Below are 27,320 nucleotides of genomic sequence, written 5' to 3'. Positions count from 1 at the left end.
GCAGCCTGATTCCTGCATAGAATCAAATTATTTGAATAACTTTGAAAGCACTTCACCCCAGGAACAATCATAGCAAGTTGAATTTTTGAATTTGAACTAACCTTTTTTTAGAAGAAGCTTTTCAAGTTCACTTTATAAACTGTATAAAACACACACACACACGCATGCATGTACACACACACAGACACTGAGACACAGACACAGGTGAATCTATATGCCACCATATCACAGATGCTCCAGTAGCATAAAAATAATCAATCTATGACAATTTAGGTTAAATTTAATAAATTCACCTTGACAATTTTGTCATTTAAATCTCAAGGTCATATTTGATTTACTCAAAATGTCAATCTAGTCATACTCATAAGTGTTTTTTTGTCCAAGTATAAATCCAATCTATTAATTGTTAAATAACAAAGTTATGACAATTTTAGCTAGCATCAATAATTTGACCTTCAAGTTATTATAAGGTGAGGGTCATATTTGAACTATTTGACATGTTGGTTTTGTCATCAGTGTTCTTTTATCCAAAAATTTATCAAATTATCCAGTAATAAACAAGAACTTTCGGAGGACAGTAATGCTTGACTATTCGAAAAAGTTGTCACAAGGTTGTTTTATTGAGTATAATAATGCTTACCTATATGAATACAAAAAATTGTCCGAAAAGGTACAAAGGCTTCTAATTAAGATGTTTTATCAAGTAAATTACTGCTTTGTTATTATGAATGCATAAAACTGTCCCAAAAAAAGGCAAAAACCCTTCAGTAGTAATGGAGATAACAGCTTACAAGCAAAAACTTTGCCATGAATTTCTAAGTTGAAAAGAAAAGAACGAAAATATTTAGTACGATCCCTGCAGAATAAAATTACTGACTGATTACTGACTGTTTTGTACCTTTGCTTATAACAAATAAATGATTTTATTCTAGAACAGCTCAAACGTTCAAAATATTAAAAAGTTGTCACTTAACCTTGTGTGTTTTTGTTGTAGCATCTGTTTTGCTCATTTTGATCTTGAACTTCTTCCTTTTCTTCTTTCAGATCATACAATATTTTTGCCATCTTAATGAGTTGAACATTGAACCTATATGACAATACAAAGGTATATTATTACAATACATATTAATGCCAATCAGCAATCATGATAATAATAATATCTTTATGTAGAGAAGATAAAACATTAAGAATATATACAATAGCAATCATATATACTGTATATTATGATTGGATATTTATGCGTCACAAAAATTTTGCTAATGTCAAAAAGTGTACCTTTGTGTGCAGAAATATTTGCGAAAACAGGATTTCTTGAACTAAATACTGTTTTTGTGATATCATTAATTAAGCAGGTACATGTTAAAAATATGCTGCTATTGTATTCTATTCAGTGGTTTAAAACCTTTATTATTTAAATCATTGTTTGAATATATTATGTTCAAGGCTTTTTTCACATGTTGGGGAAGCAGCCCTGCCCTTAATCTTGGGGGAAAATTACATGGTATATTTGTAAAAGGGGAAGAAAAAACTTGATGTAAATTCAATTTTTGGGGAAAACTGCATGATTTTAAAGAATTTTTCTTTGGGGAAAGCAGCCCTATAACGACCCCAGTGCTATAGAAGGAAAAAAAGCCCTGATGTTGATAGTTTGATAAAGGACCTGATCATAAATTTCTTTGTCATATTTTGAAACATTCTTTTGTTATATCAATAACCTATTGTATTCAAGGGGGAGAATCACGCCGTGCGTTACCCAAACAAACAAGATGGCGGATGCAGCCGAAAAGTAAGTTTTTCCTTTTCTTCTCTGAAATTCGTGATGTTCTTGTGTAACGGTACATATAATAACCTTCTCCACAATTTTCCTGGCACACAGGAATTTATTTTATTATGTTCCGTCCCGGAGATGACGACATATTACAACTTTTTAAACTCAGTAGTTTCAGTTAATATACATATATGTAAACGAAACAGTGAATTTTAGAGAAGAAGCCGTACGTTACCACGATCAAACCGGTTGAAAATTCTCTCGCTTCGAATCTGGTGACGCGCATTTCAGATAAAGTACAGAACGAAACATCATGAAATAAAATCCTGTGTGCCAGGAAAATTGTGGAGAAGGTTATTATATGTACCTTTACATTAGAACATCACGAATTTCAGAGAAAAAGAGAAAACCCTACTTTTTGGCTGCATCCGCCATCTTGTTTGTTTGGGTAACGAACGGCGTGATTCTCCCCCGTGTGTATTATTATTACATCAATACATTTGTGATTTGTTAAGAACAAATTAAACAAACAAGCAATGAGAAAAATTAATCTCAGTATGTGAAGAGTAAAACTTATCCATGTAAAATGCTGTATGGAAACATATGTTAGATAAAAGTTTGCCTAAACAGATAATTTATGTGCGTTCAAATATTTGCGAATAATTTCAATTCGCAAAAATCGCAAATATTTCCACATCGCAAAATTACCCATTTATACAGTATCTTATTTCCAATGTGGCCTTCACAAATAGAACAAGAGGGCCATGATGGCCTGAAATAGCTCACCTGAATATAAAAACTCTCCATGACAAGGAACAAGTAATATTGTAAACTATAAACAAAAGAAGATATAAAATCCTTAAACTGATATCATAAAGTTCATATTTGTATCTGAAATAGTGCATGCGTAAAATGATTACTGGCTGCTATAATTGCTAAGGGAAAAATAACAGTCCCCAAAGATGTGTACATATTAGGAAAATTGGGGCGGGGCCAATTTAACCCCAGGGCTTTTATTTGTACAAATTTAGTAGACACTCACTAAAGATGTTTCATGCTAAATATCTAAGCTCTAGCTCTTTGGGATTTTTAAAAAAAAAAAAAAGATTTTTAAGTTTTTACTATATACATAAAAGAAAATCAATGACCCTCTTGTGCTGGACCGATTATGACCGCAGGGCTTTTATTTGAACAAACTTGGTAGACATCCACCAATCTGTTTTAAAAGAGAATTATTAAGATTTTAATATGTACAAGGAAAATCCTTATGTATAAGGAAAATCAATGAACGCCGGGGCAGGACCAATTTTGACCCCAGGGCTTTTATTTGAACAAACTTGGTAGACAAAACAGTGGAGTGTGGGGGCACATGTGTCCTATTGACACATTTCTAATTTTTGTAGACATATGGTTCAGTATCACCGTCTTTATTTTCTTATTAAATTCATTAAAATCATAGCATTCATCTAACAGCTTGTTTTCAACAAATTTCAAAATGGCTGTGTGTATTCTTCCTGTTTATCAGACAAGATGATCTCACTACCTTTAAGTTCTGGCATCCATAACTTTATATGTTGCTTTTATTTTGACGTTGTGAAGGTCTAGCAGTACTATAAAACCTGTTTGCTGAAGTCTCTTTAGCTATTTAAGCATACCCCAATAATACTAGAGTAGAAACCCTGATAGGATAGATTCTTTTATTCCTCCAAATTTGAAGAGTACAACATATAAACGGTACAGGCAGAACATACAAGTATAAAGACATTGACATGATATACACACGGACGCTTGGGGGTCAGATTCTGCCCCCAACATGATACGCCCCTGTGAAATACACTCTATGAAAAATATTTTAATATTTAAACACGAATGGGACATCTGCTACAACAATACAACTGGTTTTCAAACAATTTTTACATATCTGAAAAAATTACCTTTTACCATCAAGTCTCAATAAAGTATTTTATTTGATGGCGAAGGGCGACCATCATCTACAGTATATACTCAACATCACTTATTCCGCATCATCATTTATTTCACGGTAATGGCATATTTTCATGTCACTAGTGTTAAAATTGGTCAGAATTGACATATTTTATTCATACACCTAAACAACAAAGTTTTTGTGCAAAATAGTTTACATATCTAGATTTTTGCGTAAAATAGCACAACATTTTACAAATTTCTGCAAAAAGCAACAATAGTCAATTTTCTTAATCTTGTTTGTTGAAAAAATAAATTTTGAGTTACAAAAGAAAGATAGTTTTTTAATATTGATAAGTAAACAAAATAACATCTAGAAATTTTAACTGAAACATGAAAAACTGAAGTGTAACACCATTACTGTGATTTAAATGATGACATACTGTTTTCAAAATAATAATAATAATAATAAACTCTTTATTTAACAAAGGTAACTTATTAAGACAATACATCAAAGCATTAGATATAATGCAAAATCTTATTTTCAACAAGCCCTCCAATAAAACATAAACATAACAATGGACATATTCAAGCAACTAACTCTGAGCAAACAGTGCCAAATCAGATTGTAAATGCAATCAGCCATGAACACGCTTTCACAACATCTGATCCTAAAGTTCTGAACAGAGTTCAGAGCAATCCATTAAATCTTTAAAGCAAAATGAAGATGTTGAAACCAATCAGGATACACATTCACAATTATATTTTTCAAGTAAACCAGCAAATGATGAAACTGATAACCTGATGCTCAACATTATAAAATGTGATGTAGCTGTACAGTGTACAAGTGATGATAAAGAAACAAATAAGTACATGGAATGCCTGGAAATAAACAAAAAACTAAAATCAGAAAACGAAAAACTCCAGACTCTCAACAAACAATTAATCAGTAAGTGCACAGAAAAGGCTAAAGCAGAGAACAGTGAATTAACTGGACAATTGCTGGTACTTCAAGAAGAAATACAAGCCCTCAAACAAACAAATAAAACATTGAAACAAGAAAATAAAATCCTTAGAGGAAAGTTGTCATCACAACAAACTGAAAAGGAAAATACTGATGCCCTGCAAAATGATGTGTCAGAAATAAAAGAAAAACTTTCAAATTTTTCAATAACGCTGAACAAGGTTTTGAAAAGGACAGAAAATATGCCGTCAAGTACAGACATCTACTTCCTTCAGGCTGAAATGACAAATAACAAAAATAATCAGCATCAAACATCATCCATACCAAGTCCTGGCCTTAGTCACTTTGATGAAAAGAAAGATGACCAAAAACAAGAAACCTGCTGTGAAACTCAAAGAAATCAAAACCAAAGCAGTGAATATCTAAACAAGAATCTCAAGACAAGCATAATATATTAATACTTGGTGACTCAGTTACCAAAGTACTAAGTTCACATAAAATGATGGACAGAAATACTAATGTTCAAATTCGTTCAAAGTCAGGTGCAAAACTTTGTGATATTAAAATCAATATTGGATCCCTAGAAAAGACAACAAATTTAAAGGACTCTGATGTATTTATTATACATGCAGGAATAAACAATATCTCTAATGCTGACAGCCCTACAACCATTATACAAGAACTAACAGACCTTATAGCTACACTTTATGCAATCAACAAGAAAGCAAAATTCATCCTTTCTTCTATTCTACAAAAAAGAAAAGACAAACTCTCTATACAAGTCATTAAAACAGTAAACTATGAAATTAAGGGACTATGTGAAACAAACGGTTAAACATTTGTGGACAATACACAATCATTTACAACGGATGAAAACATCAATGAAAGGCTGTACTATGACGAAGTCCACCTTAACAAATCTGGTGGTGCTGTGCTTGGAGGGCAAATTATGGCAGCCATTAAATCTACCCTAAACATCAGAGGTTCTCCAGCACAGTCAGCTGGAAATTTTCCCAGGGACAACCGTCACAGAATACCACCACATCAATCTTATTGGAACAACAGACACCAACATCAGAGGAGACAACAATATGAAGGTCACAACAGGATTCCCCAACACAATTTCAACAGAAGGATGCCAATATGGATGCAGAGGCCATATCCATGGACACCAGTGCATCATGCACCATACTAACTGTACAAAGAGGAATCGGTGACAAACTCCATTTTGAAGCTCTTAATGATTCTACATCTTTACATACTCATCTAGAAAATGAAAATAGTCATGAAAATAAATTTCCTCTTAAAATAAGTAATAACAATCTGGACTCATCAAATCAAGACTTAAAACTCCAAGACTTAAAATTTGACAAAAATGGACTTAACTTTATGCATCTCAATATACATTATTTATACCCAAAATTCAGTGAAATACAGTTTCTAGTTGATAAACTCCCAAATATTGACATTCTTGGATTACAAGAAACCTTTCTCAGTGATGCTTTCTCAAACAATGAAATTAGTTTAAAAAATTATCAACTTTTCAGGCATGATAGACAGTCAAATGGGGGAGGAATAGTCTTATATGTAAAATCAAACTTACATTGTGAAATTAGAACAGACCTTAAAAATTCCAGTGATATTGAAGCAATATGGATAGAAATGAAGCTTGAAAAACAAAAACCTTTTATTGTAGGATAATTATCTATATGCCCCCTTCATCACTTAATTCATGGATTGAAGAAATTGAAAAAGTATTAGAAACCTTATACGTTGAAAACAAAGAAATTATTCTCTTTGGCGATTTTAACTACAATTTTATTAACTCTATTTCAGTTAATTCAAAATGGAATAATACAATTAGTACATTCAATTTAAATCAACTTATAACACAACCTACTAGAGTCACACAAACATCCTCAGCTATCATTGACCATCTCTACACAAATCAGGCTCAAAATATATGTGATATTAAGATCCCAATTCTTTCAATAAGTGACCATTGTTTTTACCCGTAAAACTAAGGAAAAAATAAAAAAAGGCCCATTACATCTTACTATCAATTATAGATATTTAAAGCAATTTAATGCAGAACATTTTTTAGCTGAACTAAGTAATCAACCATGGACATTAATAGATGTATTTACTGAACCAGATGATGCTCTTGACACATTTTATGACTTATTTTTAAAAGTTCTTGATTCACATGCACCATATAGACAAAAACGAGTAAAACACAAAAACCAGAATGAATGGTTCACAGATGAAATAGCAAATGCAATTCAAATGAGAGATTATGCAAAAAAGAAAACAGAAGAATTCAAAGACTGGAGATCACAAGTTAAAATACTATCCCATCAATCAAAAAAAGACTTCTTTAATCAAGAAATAAATTCACAGAATAAAAATCCTAAAAAAATTATGGAATAACCTAAAAGCACTATCTGGCAAAACAAACAACTTCCAAACAAACTATATAAATGATGACAATGGAAATCCAGTCTCTGACCCAAAAGAAACAGCAGAAATATTCAATACTTTCTTTTCAAACGTATTTAAAAAATCAGGAAATATTTCAGCACTGAATAAAGCAAATGAATCTATATTAAAAGAAATGTTAGAAGGTAAAGTTAACTTAGATATTCCAGAATTTGTGATACCACCAATTGAACCGGATCATGTTAAAAAAACATTAGACTCACTTGATGTCAAAAAGGCCACTGGGCTTGATGGAATCAGTGCTAGATTTCTAAAAACTGCATCTTCTGTAATATATAGACCTTTATCTACTATTATCAATTTAAGTATTCAAACAGGAAAGTTTCCTACCAAATTAAAACAATCAAAAGTTACACCCATTTATAAAAAAGGACGAAATTCTGATAAAAATAATTACCGACCAATATCTGTACTTCCACTCATTTCTAAAATATTTGAAAAGCACGTATCTGACCATCTAAAACAATTTCTAGAAACTCATAAGTTTATTTTTAAGACCCAGTCAGGATTCAGGACCAAGCACTCTTGTGAAACAGCATTAACAAACATAGTTGACAATTGGATAAATGCAATAAATGATGGAGAACTAGTTGGCACAATTTTCCTTGACCTAACCAAAGCATTTGACCTTGTAAACCATAAAATTCTTATTCAGAAACTGCATTATTACCATTGTTCTTCTCATACAATTAAATGGTTTTCATCTTATCTTGCAAACAGAAAGTCAGTGTATCAGGTAAACTGTCAGAATCTGCAGAAGTTATATCAGGTGTTCCCCAAGGATCTGTCCTTGGGCCCCTGCTTTTCTTTATATACATCAATGATCTCCCACTTCATTTAGAGACCTCAGAAATAGACATGTTTGCAGATGACACCACACTTACAGCATCAGGACATTCACCACAAGAACTACATGATAAACTTCAAACCAACCTCAAACATGTAAACAAATGGTGCATACAAAATGCAATGGTGTTAAATACACAGAAAACAAAGGCAATGCACCTTACATCAAATAATACACAGCTTCATTTACCACCTTTACACCTTCAAGATCAAATGATCCAATTTTCTGAAACCGAAAAGTTACTAGGTGTTTTTGTCGATAGTAAACTAAAATGAAAGATTAAATAGAAATGATACTTAAAAAATGCAACTCTAAGTTATACCTTCTTCTCAGAATCAAGCAATACCTAGACTTACATGCAAGATTAATATTCTTTAACTCATACATCTTACCACACTAAGATTATTGCTGTACTATCTGGGGCAATTGCAGCAATGATCTTATCAATGAAATCATAAAATTAAAAAAAAGAGCAAGAAGAATAATTCTAGATAAAAGTTACGATGCACCCTCCAGTGATTTATTCAAAGAACTAAATTGGATGAGATTTGATGAAAAAATGAAATACAAAAAAAAGCAATTATAAGGTTTAAATCTATCAATGACATACCATATCCACAATACATGCAAAGTAAATCCAATTTGTTTACCAAAAACATGAGCGCAACTTAAGATCTACAAATAGTTCAGACCTAGCTGTTCCACGACCTAAGAAAGAATTTTTCAGAAAATCCCTAGTATACTCTGGCCCTAAATTATGGAATAATATCCCTCTTAACATAAGAAAATCTAAAACAGTTCAGGAATTTCAAGCTTCATATCTATCCTGGCATTTTTCATCATTAAATTAATCATTTTATAACAAAATTAGAATCTTATCATTTGATGTACCAACTAAAACATATTTCCCACTTCGTTTAATTTGATATGTACTTCTTTGACATGTATTATGCTATGAATGGACTGTAAATTTTTAACATGTATTTCTTGTTCTGATAATTTCAATGTACATTGTACCACAATGTTGTTGCAATTATTTCTGTAATATTGTAGTTGTATATATTGTAAATTATGTTTTTCTTAGAGGCCCACATGGAAGATTGGGAAACCAAATGTGTAGCCTCGATAAATAAAGCCTTTACTTACTTGCTTACTATTATAAAGATTACAACATTCAGTAAATCTTAATCAACAAAGAAGTCAGACATAACATTTTCTTGCATGTCAGACAGGATTATCTACCGTTCACACCGATGCTAAAAAACCCTGTCTTACACCCCCTGCGTTCTTAGGATGGCGTCACTCAACTGTTATGAATGAAGTTTTAAGTTCCTAGCTACTATAAGGAAAAAGTGCGTAACGTGAATATCAGTTTTCGTAATTTCTGTTCTGAAACTAATGGGTATGTAATATGCAAGAAAGAGAATCAAACACCGGCTGTAGGTACAGACCGGAATATCTAGCTCTCGAGTAACTGTTCAGCGGAAACTCGGCAGAGCCTCATTATGTAACCACCGTGAACAGTTACCCTCAAGCTAGATATTCTGGTCTATACCGGCAGCCAGTGTAAGATTCTTATAATATTATAGTAGATCTATAGGTAAATTTTCTATAATTCATCTTTAGATAATAATAAATGTTTGAAATGTGATTTAAACAATTAAGACTTGAAAAATTTCTTATTTTTAAAGGAATAGTGTTCCATAACTCCATACTAGAATACTAGTAACAAGAGCTGTCCATAAGACAGCGCGCTCGACTTTTTTATTGCTTGCCAATAAAAAAAGTTTTTGCAGTAAAAGGCAATACAAGAATCTCTGTATTTTTAAAGTGAACTAGTTGTTTGATACCCTTGAATATTACAGCAATGTTTATATGACATAATTTATGGTAAAGTGAACAAGTGGATAGGAATGAATTTTTTTAGATTTTTTAAGTTTTTTAGTGCTTGCCTATAATACAAAACATTGACAGTTAAGGGCCATAATTCAAATAAAATCTTTGACAGAATTACCTTCTCCTGGACATGTTTGGGAATCATGATTGTAAACAAGTATTCCAACTTTCAAATTAATATCTCAAACAGTTCAGTCAAAAAGTGGACTGGTACTAAAAACTTAACCAAGATTCTAAGTCGATAAAAGGCCTTAATTTTTAAAACAAATCCTTGACAGAGTTACCTTCTCTTGCGTACAGATGGGGGTAATGATGTGAAATAGCATTAAAAGTTTCAAAGCAATATCTCAAAGGGTTAAGGCAATAAGTGGATTTTACCCATATTCAATGTATTTTCTAAGTCAAAAAGGGGCATAATTCTGTCAAAAACCTTGACAGAGTTATGTCCTCTTGTCTGTTGATGAAGGTCGTGATGGTAAACAAGTATGGTCAGTTTCAAAGCAATACCTCCAATGGTTTTGAAATAAAGTGAGGTGGTACAAAAAACTTAACCAAGCTCAATACACTTTCTAAGTCAAAAAAGGGCCATAATTCTGTCAAAAACCTTGACAGAGTTATGTACTCTTGTCTGTAGATGGAGGTTATGATGGTGAACAAGTATGGTAAGTTTCAAAGCCATACTTGTAATACTTCTGAAATAAAGTGGGGTGGTACGAAAAACTTAACCAAGGTGTGACGCCAACGCCGACGCTAACGCCGACGCTAACGCCGACGCCGACGCCGGGGCGAGTAGGATAGCTCCCCTTTTCATAGAAAAGTCGAGCTAATAAAAAGTGCGTTTCAAATAATTTTTTTAGGTCGTTTATGCATAATGTCTTTTTTATGTGTTGATCTTAGCAAGTAAGTTTTTTTTGAGATAATGGATTTAGATTAGAAATATATGCTGGCGTTGATTTATTCGCTTTATATACCATAATTCCAGAAAAGTATTTACATCTAGATGGAAAAGATAACCATTTCATATTTTGAAACATATCAAGAGAATTTGTTTTTACGGGTTTATTTAAAAATAATTCTGGCGATTCTTTTTTGTCATTTTGTTATTCTATTTAGATCTGATTTGTTACATTGGGACCAAATAATACATCCATAATCAAAAGTAGGAGCAATGTAAGCATTATAAAATAATTGTTTCATTTCAGGTTTAAGAAATATTTGAATTCTTTTCAGCAGAGATACATTTGTTATTTTATTTCATGTTTCAAATCGTTTACAGGTCTAGGATTTCATGATATTTATGGACTGTCCATAAATTTGTAGTTTGTTGGTTTGTTTGTTTCATTTTACGCCTTTTCCCAACAGTATTTCAGTCATATAGGCGGCTAGTTTCCTAACCATCGTTCCTGGAGAGTTACACCAGTACTAGACTACCATCCTCCGCGCTAAACTACCAAAGCATCTCCCGGGGATCGAACCCACGCCAGAGAGGTAACTGGATCAGAAGTCATCGACTCTAACCCCTCGACCACGGAGGCGGTAAAAAATTTGTAGAAATTTAAAGATTTTTCAATCCATAAAATGTGAAATTTGCTGTTTTTAGTTTTACACTAATATCTGCAGCTTAAGACAAGTTGTTTTATTGATTGTTTATATTTACAAAGGTAATGGGGTGAGTTTCATCTTTGTATGATGATTTTGAAATTTTTGTTAAAAGTGAAAATTGAAAGTCATCAAATTGTTCTGAATCTTACTATACTGTTACATTTAATCATATAATATGTAAGCTTATTCATTTTTACCTGCGATTTTGAATTCTTTTACGATTTTGAATTCTTTTACGTCATAACACACCTTAGTTCACAGATGAGATGTGCGCAAAGCGTGATCATAAATCCTCAGTGCGCCTTTACATATTAAGCTGAACGGACCTGGTCTTGTTCAGTATTGATTTTTTACCTAAATCCTTGGTATGGCGTACATTTATATATGTATATCTTTTTCGTTTATACATGTTGATTTATTGGGTTACGTTGTAATCCATACAGCGAATTGGGCGTTGCTCAATTTATTTCTACATTATATTAATATTTTCCTATCATTTAATTGAAAAAAGTAATTGAGTTTATAACGTTGTTGTAAACTTTTTATCGTGTATATGTTTATATACTTTTTACGGTTTTGGTACGATATTGGAACAACCGATATTGGAACAACCGTTACGACATTTTCACAAAATCAATTACATAGTTAGCAGTAAATTGACAGCTTGTGCACATTTATTGTGTAAGTAGTACGCAATTTATACATTCTTTGTGTAAATTAGTGATGAAGATCACAATTTTATCACATGTTTTGTAATATGGCGGATGCAATGCTGCAACAGCAAATTTTACAAGAAGAAGCTCCTTTGGCTGCTAGTAAGGCGAATAAGGAACATGAAACCTCCTCAAAGAGGGCAGTTATTGGTAAAGCTCCTGATTCTGGTAAGCCTAGAGGGAAACAGCCCACTAACCCGTCAAAAACTCCCCAGGTAAAGGTAGCCACAGCGACTACCAGTAATGCCGAGTCATTTAATGCAATGGCACTGTCCATTTTGAGACAAATGAATATGAACATTAATAAAACAAATAAAACAGTGGTAGAGTTGATGCCTTGTATAATGAATATGATGAAGGTGACTGTGACTTGTCGCAGGTAAATGAAGATGAGGATTATGATACTCAAGATTGGGAGCATGATGACCAGTATGTTCCTGATCAAAGGTCTTTGTCGGTAGATGACGATGATGTTTTTAGTCAGTTTGCAAAGAAATTTCAGAAGACTGATTCTGTTGATCCTGAGGTGTCTGAGAAATTGGCTGCTGTTGTCAATAGCACTTTTAGAGAGGGCATGTCTGATGAACATTATAGTCAAATTTCTAAGAACATTTTATGCCCAAGTAATTGTGAAGCCCTCAAGGAAACAAGAGTTAATTCCGGTTTTTGGTCAGTTTTGAAGCCAACCACGCAGACAGAGGACTCTAAGATGCGAGGTATTCAGAATAGTTTAGTAAAAGCTACTTGTAACATTGTGAAGATCATGGATAAAGGCAGCCAAATGTTTGATAATGAAATGTTAATTTGGGACACGGATGCTATTGGTCTTTTAGGTCAAGCGAATCGTTGGATCAATATACGTAGAAAAGACTTACACAAGAGGGATATGGATCCCAGATTACATCATCTTTGTTCCCCTATGGTGCCATTCACAGATCAACTTTATGGTGATTCTATGATCAAGGATATCAAAGATATCCAGGAGCTCAATAAAATCTGTAGAAATGTTGTGAGAGGTGGTGGCAATGCACGTTTCAGAGGGCGTAGTAGAGGACGTAGATTTCAACCTTACATGTACAGTAGACGTGCTCCTTTTCAGGCTTTTGGGCGTACAAGGCCTGGTACTGGTACTGGTAGATCCCAACAAGGGATAAGAGAACTAAAGAAGTCGACTACTTTCCAGGCAGGTAGGTTACCTCTTTTTGAAAAAAAATGGAGAAATCTTACTTCACATGTAAGAATTTTAGACATTGCTTTGCATTGTCATACAGAATTAAGTAAAAGACCTGAAAAACAAATTGTTTGGCCAATGCAGTTTTTTACTGCATATGAGAGAAAGATTATTGATGTTGAAATTGAAAAACTGCTTGATATGAATGTAGTTGAACAAGTTGAGTTTAATGAGAATGATGAGCAGTTTATCTCTCCAATTTTCACAGTCCCAAAAAAGGATGGAGAATATCGCATGATCTTAAATCTTAAGGAGTTCAATGAAACAAATGTGGTTTATCATCATTTTAAGATGGACTCCTTTGAAACAGCATTAAAGCTGGTAAAACCCAACTGTTTCATGGCTTCTATTGATTTAAGACATAGATATTACTCTGTTCCAATTGCTTCAGAACATAGAAAATATCTAAGGTTTAGATGGAGGGGCAAGATTTACCAGTATACTTGTTTAGCCAATGGTCTGGCCTCGGCTCCCCGTTTGTTTACAAAATTGATGAAAGTAATTTATGCAAAATTGAGACGATTAGGCCATAAGAACTCTGGGTACATTGATGATAGTTTTTTGCTCGGTGATACTATGTCTGAATGTTCAGATAATGTTAAAGACACTGTGAGTGTTATGGAGGATGTAGGTTTTATCATACATCAGCAAAAGTCAGTATTTGTTCCTACCCAAAACATTGTGTTCCTAGGAAATCACATTGATTCTGTAAGAATGATAGTATACTTTAAGTTAACAGATGAAAGAAAACATGTCATAATTTTTGAGTGTTCAAGGTTAATTGGCATGACAATCACTTGTTTGCAAGTAGATTGGACAAACAGTTGGATACATTTGTCTCATGGAAATTGGACTCAGATGCAGAATTTGTTAATGCCTTTGACATGAATTGGTCAGACATTTATTTTTATGCTTTTCCACCTTTCAGCTTAATTCCTCGTGTGTTGATGAAGTTGAGAGAGGATGCAGGCGAGTGTATACTTGTAGCGCCTTTGTGGACGACCCAGAGCTGGTTCCCAATTGTGATGGAAATGCTGATTTCAAGTCCTTACATTCTTCTGAAAGAACGGAATTTACTGACATTACCAGGAATGGTGAAGGTACACCTATTGTACAAAAAACTCATATTGATGGTTTGTCGCTTATCAGGGAAACCCTCCAAAAACGAAACATTTCTTTTAAGTCTACAGACATTATCAAGGCCTCATGGAGGTCAGGAAATCAAAAACAATATAACATGTACTTACCAAAGTGGTTTCAATACTGTAATCAAGAACAAATTAATAGTGTTCAAGCAACTATAGGTAATGTTACTGACTTTTTGTATCATTTATTTGAACTTGGATTAACATATGATACAGTGCTTTGAATACAGCACGTTCAGCTTTGTCTGCTTTAGGAATTACAATAGATGGGTTTGCAGTTGGGGCTCATCTGCTTGTTATTAGATTTTTGAAGGGGGTATATTCTAAGGTCCGGTCAATGAAATCAGTTTGAAGTTTATAACTCTGAAGCTAGCAATGTTAATTGCATTAACTACAGCTTCACATTGTCAAAATTTACATTTATTGTCTGTTAGAAACTTGAGGAAGGAATCTTGTAAATATGTTATGTTTTATAGTGGGTTGTTGAAACATAGTAGAAGGGTTAAGGTTACCCCACATATTGAACTTCATGCATACACATTGGACAATAATTTATGTGTGTACAAAACTTTGACTGAGTATCTCAGTAGTACAAAGGACTTACAAGGTAATCAGGAATGTTTATTTTTAAGTTACATAAAACCTTTTGGGCCTGTGTCAAGTAACACAATAAGTTGATGGATTCGCACTGTTATGTCTAGTTCTGGTATTGACTGCAGTAAATATAAGGCACATAGTGTTCGTTCGGCCTCCACTTCCAGAGCAAATGTTAACAATGTGCCAATTAGTGATATTCTTAAAGTTGCAAGCTGGACATATATATATATATATATTCACACATATCTTCACTTACGGGGGCCATATATAAGACCGAGTTGAGTGGCATTATTTCATGCAGTCAGTTTTTATATACGCCACTATGTAGGCATAAAATGAACATTTCCATACAACAGAACTAAGGGGTACTAAGTTATATATATCAACTATATATTTAATTTTACCATAGGTGAAAACATATTGACTAATAACATAAAACCCCATAATAAATATATACATTTGCGGGCACTATGTTAGAAGGGTAGCCTACGCCCCCATACATCGTTTTAAACATGCCAGAGTTGCGAGGCCTTATGTATGCCCCACATTAAATATACACCCCACAAGTATGGTCTCAAATAGACCGATGCCCCGTAAATGGAGGAATGTGACTGTATATATATATATATATATATATATATATATATATATATATATATATATATATATATATATATATATATATATATATATATATATATATATATATATATATATAATCAAAAATGCTAATTTAAATTTGCCGTAGCTTTCGGCCTTGTGGCCTTCTTCAGCAAGCATTTGTTTTACATATGCAAGGCCGAAAGCTACGGCAAATTTAAATCAGCGTTTTTGATTATTTACGGCAAGTTAGAGATTTTACTCATATACTTATATATATATATAAAATGACTGTTTTCTTTTTTCATTTATTTTTATTCTGGTCATTCTACCTATACATAATATTTTGATGTTCAGCTTGGGTGACAAGTTTCTTTCCCAAAAGTTTGGCTTTGAAGTCTCATCTGTGAACTAAGGTGTGTTATGACGTAAAAGAATCCCCCCAAATAAACGAAACTTACCTTGGTTAAGTTGATGTTTGGTTGGGATTCTTTGTAGTCATAAAACACCAAAGTGATCAGATGCCCACCCAATGCTAAGACCAGGGAAGTAGCCCTCCCTGATAATTTTTTTATCTTAAACATCTTTATCCAAACATCAACTTAACCAAGGTAAGTTTTGTTTATTTGGGGGGATTTTAATGCTACTATTACTATTTTCTTACTTAAAAAAATATTGAAGCAGTGGAAAGAGTTCAAAAAAGAGCAACAAAGATGGTTCAATGTATCAGAAATTTATCATATATGTAGAAAGATTAAATATTAGAAATTCCTACATTTGTACTCTGGCTTACAGAAGATTTAGAGGTGATATCATACAAGTATGGAAATTATTAAATGGGAAGGAAGATATAGATTATAATCAAATGTATTTTTTGAAAAAGCACAACTTGATAATCATCACATCAGAGGATTTTAATTCTATGAGGTTGAAAATAAAATCATGTAAAAAGGAAATAAGAAAACTTTTCTTCTCATTAAGAGTAGTACCAGAATGGAATAGATTACCAGATACAACGCTGAATTCGTTAAAAAACAGACTTGATAAAGTTATGAGAAACAAATTATATACTGTCATACTGAAAAATAATCATTGGGTGTCAGACCTTGAGGGGGTTACAAGAGATTTCGGATCTCGCGACCCTACGCTAGATAAAGTAAAAGTAAAGTAATGTCTGTAAATTTACAGATAAAAAAATCTGTAAAATTATGGACCGTCCATAACTTTACACACTGTCCGTAAATATCATGAAATCATAGACCTAGTTAAGTACCGTGAACTATAAGGATCACAGTATATAATAACAAGAGGGCCATGATGGCCCTGAGTCCCTCACCAGAAACAACTGCTTTTCCGTGTTAGAATGTCAATATATTCTAATATTAAATTTGAGCATAGAATATGTTTAAACAATAATTTGAAGAAATGCCATGACCTGGGGCTTTTAAGCTTTGGCTTAAAAGGGGCTAATCAAATTAATATGAGCAAACTTGATAAAAGACTACCTAAGAATGCTACAAAGTTTGGTGATCATCTATCAATCATTTCAGTAGGAAATGTCTTTTCGAAAGTTTTTTCAATTTTTAGCTTTAGTGGTCTCTAAAAGGGGCTAATCAAATTAATATAAGCATACTTGATGAAAGACTACCTAAAAATGCTACAGACAAAGTTTGGTGATCATCCATTAATTAGTTCTGTAGAAATAGACATTTGTAAGGTATTTCTATTTTTAGCTTTTGCGGCCCCTAAAAGGGGCCAATCAAAATAATATTAGCAAACTTGATAAAAGTGTACCCAAGAATGCTACAGACAAAGTTCGGTGATCATCCATCAATTAGTTCTCTAGAAATAGACATTTAACGGTATTTCTATTTTTAACTTCGTCTCGTGAGGTTAAGGCATAAGAAAGGTCATGTGATTATGGTATAATTTCGCAAACCCAGAAATCGCCAATGCAGCAATGGTATATCTATTACTTAACAAATACAAAAAGCAGTAACAAATATTTCTAGTGGAAAGCCACAATGTTATTAATTGGAAATCCAAAATCTAACTGTTCGATTTCTCTATCTTTACAATATTTCTAAAAATGGTTTCGTTTTAAACTGACCAATGAAATTTTAACATCAATCATCACCTGGACATTTTATCAGTAATAAGGTTTAACAAATTATTAAGTACAGACAGCTTAATTGACTATAATATAATAAAACTTTTAGCACAGTTGATTGGACAAAGAGGAAAAGCCATATTTAATCTTCCGGTTACATAATTATTAATTTGACATTTGTTATTAAAACATATAATATTTGTAACTTAACATATTTGAAATTTCACACATTGTTCTGAAAATTTGACCTTTTAGAAAATGATTATATTTATAAATATTTGTGTTAAAAGAAAATCATCATGCATATTTATTCATTCATTTTTTCTTTTAAAGAATTTTATCATTTTTCTGCTGCACAACAGTTTACTTCACTAACATATTTACAAAATACAAAAAATTAATTATAATAATATAAATGATGAAGGAAATTTAAATATTCTGTGAATATGACAAAATGACAATCTCAGCAATATTTTGTAGAGTAAAGTACCCATATTTAGACACCTTACGATAAATTTTCGTTACAATTTAACATTTTTATGAATATCCTTATTTCGACACCGCACTTTACAGTATCCGACATTTTCGCGCCTTTTTCAAACACTACTTCTTATGTAGCACCTAAGGTTTTCCATGTAATAATAGTATAAGCTTTGTCTGTTGAGGGTCTGGTATTTCGACATGGTGATCCTAAATTCGACACCCTAATTAAGGTTTAAGAAATACATTAAAACTTCAAATAATATACAAATAAAATGAATTCCAACACTATTAATAACACTTTACGAGCCAAACATGATTATGACAGAATATTGTAATAAAAACATGATCAGTTCATCTCTTGAATTAGTAAAAATGTGCATGACTTGTGTAGATACATTTTTGTATGTTTTACACACATAATTTGATTATAGAGAAAAGGTTAATTATTAATCTTTGAAGCGGGGATTTCCAATTACATTGCGTCTCAGCAGTGCACATTATGTAACACGGACAGGCTGTATAGCGGAAACATTTCCTGTTTTTTAGATTAGTTCTTAGTTTAAATCATCAGTCTTCTCTGAAACATAATCGGTAGAGTCCATACTCACCATTGATTATATCTCTAATGGCCCAAAGTCAAAGCAAGTCTGTCACTTTACTAAGGGAGCCGGTGTAGCGTGTAGCCTACCGGTTTTTAAATAACCAATACCGGCAAATGTTTCTTTTCTAGGTAAATAGTCTCCTAAAAGTTTTTTTTCTTCCATACATAATGATCTTAGACTTGTCATCTTTACTTTATAACAGATAAGCTGGTAACATGTACTGTAACAGTCAGCAGGCACTGTTTGGATTCAAACTAGTTGGTGCATTTCCACTAAGCTTAAGCTTATCAGTCAGGATGCCACATATCATTGCTGTATTTATCTTCTTTGATATTACATGTATTACACCACTTTGAACCATATATAGAAATAGTGTTGATCAACTTGGATGGCGAACATCTGCAATATTTCTTTTCATTAGCTTCACTTGACATGTATACACAATTAGGCATAAATATGTAATTTAAACTGTAAAACACTAATATACCTATTGCCGAAGTTCATTTAAACCAAATGAAATACATTGTATATCTGCTTTCCAGAATAAACAACATCACGAAACATTACCATTACATGTTACTAATGAAATATATTTTTCTACATGAGAATTTATTAGCGGCATCTAATATCTCAAATTTCCTCAATAACAAACATCGTTAACGGAGTAACATTTATATACTCTAATTAATACCTTTCTCCACAGCCAAATACAATATACGTGCATGGAATGCCATATTTGGTCAGTTTGATTTAAGTTAGTTCTAAATTGGTTTGATTCAGTCACATGTGTCGAAATAACGAACTTCCTTTTAAATTTGGTTCCTAAGTTCGACACTCACGCCTTGGCTGGAAATATAACTCTAGACAAGCTGTTGATGGTCCAGTTTGAAGAACAACTTCAATAAGTGTGTTTAAAAAGTTAACAATAGCATAACTTGACAAAAAATAAATAGTAGTTTTACTGTTACATAGGTCGACCTCTTACATGTTTCCCTAAGAAGCGACTTTTTTATGTTCGAATTTTCGAGCCACACTTTTGTACTAAACAATGTCAGCGAAATCGGTGCATATGTGGTCTGAATTTTTTTCATGACGTCATCAAATGAATGATGAACGTAAATATCGATCAAAATATTAGTAAAAACGCATAATTCTAGGCTTTCATGATGTTTGTAAAAAAGGTGTCGAATTAATGGGTATGTCGAATTAAGGTGCTATTGCTCTACTAAAAAATTGAATAAATTTACTTCACGTCTTGAGCGAATTGTAAAGCCCATAATATCACCTGTAAAACAATTGTGCGTCAATAAATTTGACTAATTAAATAACCCAATAAATCTTAATATTGCATCTTTGATCATCTGTGAATAACTTTTATAGGCTTTTTTTTATTTTGAAATTGAACTTATGATGTTACCGTAATTATATACATTTGTACTAATAATAAATTTCAAGTAGGATGGTCCCCTCTGGTACCATTGTTCTTATTTTTTCCTTCAAATTGTACAAATAAAAAGAACTTGTAATTACTATTTTACAAAATCGTGTTTATCTGTTGCATCTTGACTTTAAATACATATGTCATACACAGAATAACTCTATGGTTTAAATTAGAAACATCTCTGGTCAGTCAGCCATGTATTGAATGGGAGCTTAAACTGAGAGCACTATGATACCGTGTTATGTAAATTGAGGGCCTTTTTTGGCTTCAGTAGAATTTTTTTTCGACAGAATATGACGTCACTACTGTTTCAGCAGACGACATACACCTGCCAGAACATGAAATTATCAGTTTATCTGGTCAATATGGGGAAAATAAAGATCTAAGTATTTTCAACACGCGGACAGCTTTGGATGTTCCTATCAACAACAGAAATTTATTTGAAATGAAAATATTGCCAACAATTTCAATCCAAATTCAAAAAAGCACCACTTCCACTTTAACTTCAATTGTAGAAACAGTCGATTGGTGGTGTCAGTGTGTATAGACACACATTTTCTGATTACACTGGAATGGGCAAGGACGCGGTACCCGCGGGGAGTACTATACCTGCTTTTTATATAAAAAAAATTGTAAATTTACGGCAGATTCCTTCAAGTTAATTTTTTAATTGTCCTTGCAGACAAGATAGGCTGTATCTTTAAAAAATAAAATAGATATTTGTATTACACAAACATTTTTCTTTAAAATGAACTTTAAATTTCCAAAATCAGATTTTAAATGGAAAAGCTACATGTAATTGTATATGGCATTTTGTAAAGTAGGTATCCGTAACGGGCATTTACGCTTAGCACCGGTAAATTATCAATCGATGTACCTTTATCGGGTGCCAGACAAGATATTCAAGCATTAAATAGGGCTAACTGGGAGTGTCCGATCCCTTTTATATTAAATCCGTGATTATATATATATACTCGGTTCCTATGATATCAAGGGTTCTATGACATCAAGGTATTTAAATTTTCTGTGACTGCTAGTAAAAGCAACACATGATGATGCTAATATTTGTACAACTTGCACACTAGATTCATTTTCATCTGCCAATAAATTTAATTTGGTGACTTATGAATGAATTTGTGGCAAGAAAACTATTTTATAAAATCTTCATATTTGACTACCATTTTTCTGAATGGTTTTTACACAGTCAATTAAAATATGTTATAAACACATATACTGACATATAGTCTGTTCATATAGTTTTAATTTTATAGCAAGTTAACTGTTGGAAGTTTTTCACAACTTAACTTTAAAAGTTTTGACCCATCTATCCTCTATACTTGCTTTTTAGGGGATTACCTTGATACCGTAGTAACCTCCTCTGAAATTACCCAAAATGGCAGACATTGAAAATATTCTAAAAAATGTCATTTTTATTGGTTCTTTTGAAATAATTTTTTGACAAACAGTTCTGGAAAAGGTTCAATTATAAGACGGAAGAAAAATGTCATTCATTTATGATATTTATATTTAAATATTTTCCGATAAACGTTAAGTACCGTGATATCATAGAACCCCGGGCTACAGTATATATTTTTTCTAGAATTACTTTTTTACACTATCGCAACACTGTGCTGGGTCCCTGTGTATGGTATAGTACTCCCCGCGGGTACCGCGTCCTTGCCCATTCCGATGTAATAAGAAATTTGTTTCTTTACACATTGAATGCCATCAAATACTGTTTCCACCATTAAAGTGAAAGTGGAAGTGCTGCTTTTTGTGTTGTTAGAAAATTTTTCATTTCAAATAAATTCTGTCATTAATAGGAAAACCCAAAGCTGCCTGTGTGTGCTGAAAAAACTTCTTTATTTTACCCCATATTTAACGGTTAAACTTATAATTTCATGTTCTGACAAGTGAAGGTTGTCTGCTGAAACTGTACTGACAGCATATTCTGTTACAAAAAATTATACTGGGCAGGAACCAGTTTCCGGACAATACCAGTTTCCGGACAAGTATTATAACGGCTTAATTTTGGCTTTATCGATGACGATCGGTATTATATGTCATGAAGATGCTTGGTTTGATTGTTTGAGAAAATAAACTTCCTTCCAAGTTGATACATCATTAAAATTTCGTGAGGATATCTTATCTGTGTTTTAAAAACAGCCTTATATCCCTTTGGGGCATGTAATTTGCTCTGTGCATGCGCAATATTTTGTTTATTTCGGGATATAATTTGGGGTAGCAATAAATGCACAATGTACTACCTCAATGGTTCTTTAACAAAGAAGATTTTCTTAAAAGGTATGAAATCTAAAAGAAAAATTGTGAAATATTAAATAACTTTGCTCTTAATATGAATAAAATAATTTGTTTTAGTTCTATAATTATATAACATTTCGATAAAAACAATAAAATAGTAAAAGTAAAACTACTGGCAGGTTTATTAAGTCTAGGAGGCACTTTAGACTGTTTAAGCCATATACCTTGGAAATATGGGCAGGGCTCACGCTGTCGGTCGCCATAGTCGCCATTTGCGATTATTTTATAAGATTGGCGATTATTTTTGCATTTTGGCTACAAAATCTGGCGATTATTTTTTACTTCCAACAGTGTTTATATAAGGTGTAAAAATCGATAATGAATGCAGTAGACCCAATTAACACCAGCGGGGTGCATTTAATGGAGTGTCAACTTTTAACCGGTCACGTGCTGCTAACTATATTGCCCGAGGTGATAAAATGCATGCGAGATGTATAATTGTATAAGTACTTTAAAGATATTGTCCAGCATTTATAATAGCCATCAAATATCCGTCAATAAGCCACAAAAATCGTATTAAAATTGATAAACTGGATATTGACTTACCCAAAATTTACCGTGAATTGCAGTAATTGCAAATTTTGATTTTTTTTGTTTTAAGCTACTTGACTAAATCGCAAGTGGAAAACAAGGGTAAAAAGTATTAACTTCCACACTACTATTTGCACAACAACCAAAATTGTGAATATTTCTTCAGAAAACAGGAAAAATCCGATTGTCACATATTTTCGCGACACCGGTAATTTTGATATTTATTTAAAGGTGAAATAAGCTTTGTTCTGTTTAAAAATCATTACTACTATGGCAGAAAATTTGTATTTCATTGGTGATGATGATATTTTTCAGTAAATTATTCAGAAAAAAGGCTGCATTCTGTGAATGAGTTTACAAACTTGTGTTATTTCTATAGGCTAATATGATCTACTCCAGTTCTGTGTGAAATGTGGAAATTGACAGTGGTTATAGCTGACAAAATTTGATTAGAACAAACAAAAAAAGTTGTCTGATAACAGCATTATGTAAAGTTATAATGAATCTTTAATATTATTGTTATACAGTAATTATACTAATTATAACGTTTTTATTCTGTTCTATAATAACAATTAAAGTTGTGGTTCTATTAAAAAAAAAAAGGTAGTTATCAATATACACAAATGTATCAGTTTATTTGAGAATCCTTATAAGACTGAAAGATATAAATGTAATGTTTATTTAATCAACTGCTTATGTTGTTAATCGCTAATTCGTAAATAGTCCGCTGAACTTTTGGCTATTATTTTTTTAAGTTGAAATTATTGGCTATTATTTTATTTGAGCCAGTGTGAGCCCTGTATGGGTACCACAGAAATATGAGGCACCAGTATAAATTCTGACTAAAAAGATTTTTTATTCCAGTCGTATATGTAATATTTCTATAAAAATACAATCAAATAATAAAAGTAAAACTGCTGCCAGGTTCATGAAGTCTAGGAGGCACTTTGGACTGTTTAACAGTCTGTAAATTTATGGACCATCTATAATTTTACAGATTTTTCTATCTAATAGCAAATTTAACATTGAGGATCTGTAAATTTATGGACTGAAAAATCTTTAAATTTATAGACTATCCATAAATTTACTGACAGTCCATACTGTACATATCATGAAATCCTAAACCTGCCCAATACTGTACCTTGGAAATATGGGTACCACCACAGGGACCCAGCACAGTGTTGAGATAGTGTAAAAAAGTAATTTTAAAAAAAATATATATTGTATATATAATATATATTATATATAAAGTATAATTTTTTTTCTAGAATTACTTTTTTACACTATCCCAACACTGTGCCTGGTCCCTTTGGGTACCACGTAAATATGAGTCGCCAGTATAGGGACCATCCTACAAGTTTTACTCCTCAAATAAATATATATATACTGTAAAGGGGTCAAATCCAGGATATTTTTTTCTACTTACCAATGAAAAGATGTTTATTCTAAAAGAATTTGAAAACGAAAGCGGATGTAGTTATCTGGATTTCAAGTTATTTCGGCCCCCAGACATTTCGGTCCCAAATCAAAGACGTTTCGGCCTCTTACCAAATCGGCCCCACTTTTAGTTAAGATAAGTCTTGTCTTTTCGTGTGTTATACCAGAATTTAATAGCATTTCAATAAATGAATGAAAGAACTTATTAACTTAATCTTGTTCTCGTAATAGCTAGAATGGGGCTTCACTTTTTTTCCAGCTAGATGGATACCGAAAATAGGGTCAGTCTCCCAAGACACCCCAAGATACCCCAAGACACCCCAAGACTACTCTGGACAGAAAGATACATATTTTTATTCCCATGACTACCCTAAGACACTCCAAGAAACTTATATATTGTGTATATCGGGAAAGTGTTATTATACACGACAACTGATTATTTAATTACATCTCATCTTATTATTAATTACTGTCTAATATATCAAATATTGTTAATTATGTATGGACTTCTTTCGTCACTAAAATATTTATTGATATGCTCTTTATTAATATAAAAAAAATATTTTGATTAAAATTAACTTTAGTGAAACAACAAGACTAAGTTAATCTGTTAATCTAATGAAATGTAGGGCAGATGAAATAAAATAATCAATATTGTGAAACAGAATATTATCAATTTAATAATCAGGTATCAAAAATGTGTCACTCATAAAATGACATTGTCGCAGAATTAAACTTGCACTACACCCAAATCCCGCAACATTGCCATTATTTCCTTGTTGTAAACTATTTATCACAAAAAAGAATACATTTATAATCTTACATTAAAAAATATATGGAAATAAATGAAGAGATATTCAATGTGTAAATGTGAAATCGCATAGTTTACTCCAGTAAAAAATGTAAATTAAAGACGTATTTACATGTCAGTAATTTAAGTGTCTTGCGGTGGTCTTGGGGTGACTTGATGTTGTCTTGGGGTGTCTTGACGTAGTCTTGGGGTCGTCTAGGGGTGCCTTTGGTCGTCTAGGGTAGTCTTGGGGTGTCTTGGGGTAAATAGACCGACCGCCGAAAATAAGCTATTTTCGCGAAGGAAGTGGCTAGCCCAAAAGTTCTAGCCGTACGTGAGTCACGTACGACTAGCCAAGACGCACTGTATTGTCTAGCCGTACGGCACTTTTCAAAATTATATGGAAGTCGAAAATGCATATGTTATTTTGTATCTTTAAACGAGAATTTTAATCAAGTCTCCGCATTTGTCCTCGTGTGTTCACTTTAATAAAGATGCTCCGCCATTAATTTTGTAAAAAAAATGAATACAAACAAAGCGTTGTATAATATAGTGTCAAAGTTGCATGTTATAGGTTATAACGTCGTTGATTTTCACGCCTATGATTTGTTGTTTAATTTGTATGAAAGATGAATAATTAAATCATTTTTTCTTAATTAAGCACATGGATCGAATAAATAATGATCGTAGTGCAATAAATGAATAAATAAATAAAAATAAAATTGAAAAAAAAAACAACGGTGAAAAGCAAAAATAATTGTATAATTTGAATTTTCCAAATACAGAAGATATAAATATCAAACATAAAAGCACAATTAATAAATTAGATCTCGGCTACGAAAATAAGATTTATTTTTCATATCGTGCATTTATCTGTTTGAATAATTATGTTAATTATAGATCTATATTAATGCATTCTTTGAACTATTTTACAGCAAATTAAAATTTCCGAACCAAAAAAATATCTAAAAAAGCGGCCTAAAAAAGTGAAGTTTGACGTACGAAATAGCTCAGATTGCGCGGGTCTTTAAAGAATTTGTAGGGGCGAGATATAGCAAATATCTCTCCGCATCATTTTTCTTTTTTTTGGTTTTCCCAGGGGTTTAAAAATTAAAAACGCATGCTTTTAAAATTTGTGAAAGCTCCCAAAATTGTTTTTAAAAAATGACGGAATTTAACCTATAGGTGTCGTCAGTTTAAATTTTAGAAAAAACGGTTTATGCGATAAAATTTAAAAAATTAAAATGGGGAAAAACCAGAAAAATCAAAAATTAGCGGGTTTTTTTAAAAAAAAAAAGAATCTTTTGGAAAAAACAAAAAAAAAACGAAATTTAATATGGGGTGTTCGATTTTAAAAAACCTTAAAGGAAAATTTGTTCTTTAAAAAATAAACTAGAATTCTGCGATATCAAATAATTTTAATTTTTTTCGCCAAATTTTGGGTTTCAAAATTCTACATAGGCTAAATGAAATTGACAAAAACCAACTTTGTACATTTTCGACATGAATCAATTTATAAAAAAAATGAAATCAATTAAAAAAAATATCTGAAGCAAGGGATATAACTATAAATAACTAAAATTACCTGTTTAACTTCGATTTTTTAAAATCCTTAGTTGTTTTCATAGAGAATTTTTGCTAAAAAAGCATGAAAAAGTATCAAAATCGACATGGTGCTGGCATTTTTTTCCTCTCAGTTGAGGCATAGTGGTGAAAAACTAATATTTTTACCATATTATACAAAGACCTGATCAACTACTTACTAAATGTACCCTTATTTTTATTTTTATTGTGTAAGAATGTGGATTCTGACATTCCT

General features: G+C 32.2%; 1 protein-coding gene across 1 annotated transcript in view; it reads right to left on the bottom strand.

Moving 5' to 3' along the window:
* LOC132730958 (uncharacterized) overlaps nt 1-27,113 on the bottom strand; it is a 142,028-nt gene extending 114,915 nt beyond the window's left edge. Inside the window, exons 1-2 of the mRNA XM_060717041.1 lie at nt 27,087-27,113; nt 975-1,087 (exon numbers count right to left, since the gene is read on the bottom strand). Of these exons, the coding sequence (XP_060573024.1) occupies nt 975-1,065 (91 nt within the window). The 5' untranslated portion in view covers nt 1,066-1,087; nt 27,087-27,113. The remainder of the gene's footprint in view (nt 1-974; nt 1,088-27,086) is intronic.
* Between the last annotated feature and the right edge of the window lie 207 nt (nt 27,114-27,320).

The sequence above is a fragment of the Ruditapes philippinarum genome, unplaced genomic scaffold (genome assembly GCF_026571515.1).
Source record: "Ruditapes philippinarum isolate M1 unplaced genomic scaffold, ASM2657151v2 ctg1856_1_1_1_1, whole genome shotgun sequence".
Classification (NCBI taxonomy): domain Eukaryota; kingdom Metazoa; phylum Mollusca; class Bivalvia; order Venerida; family Veneridae; genus Ruditapes; species Ruditapes philippinarum.
Note: the sequence above shows the minus strand (reverse complement) of the source record. Positions and strands in the feature narration are given on the sequence as shown.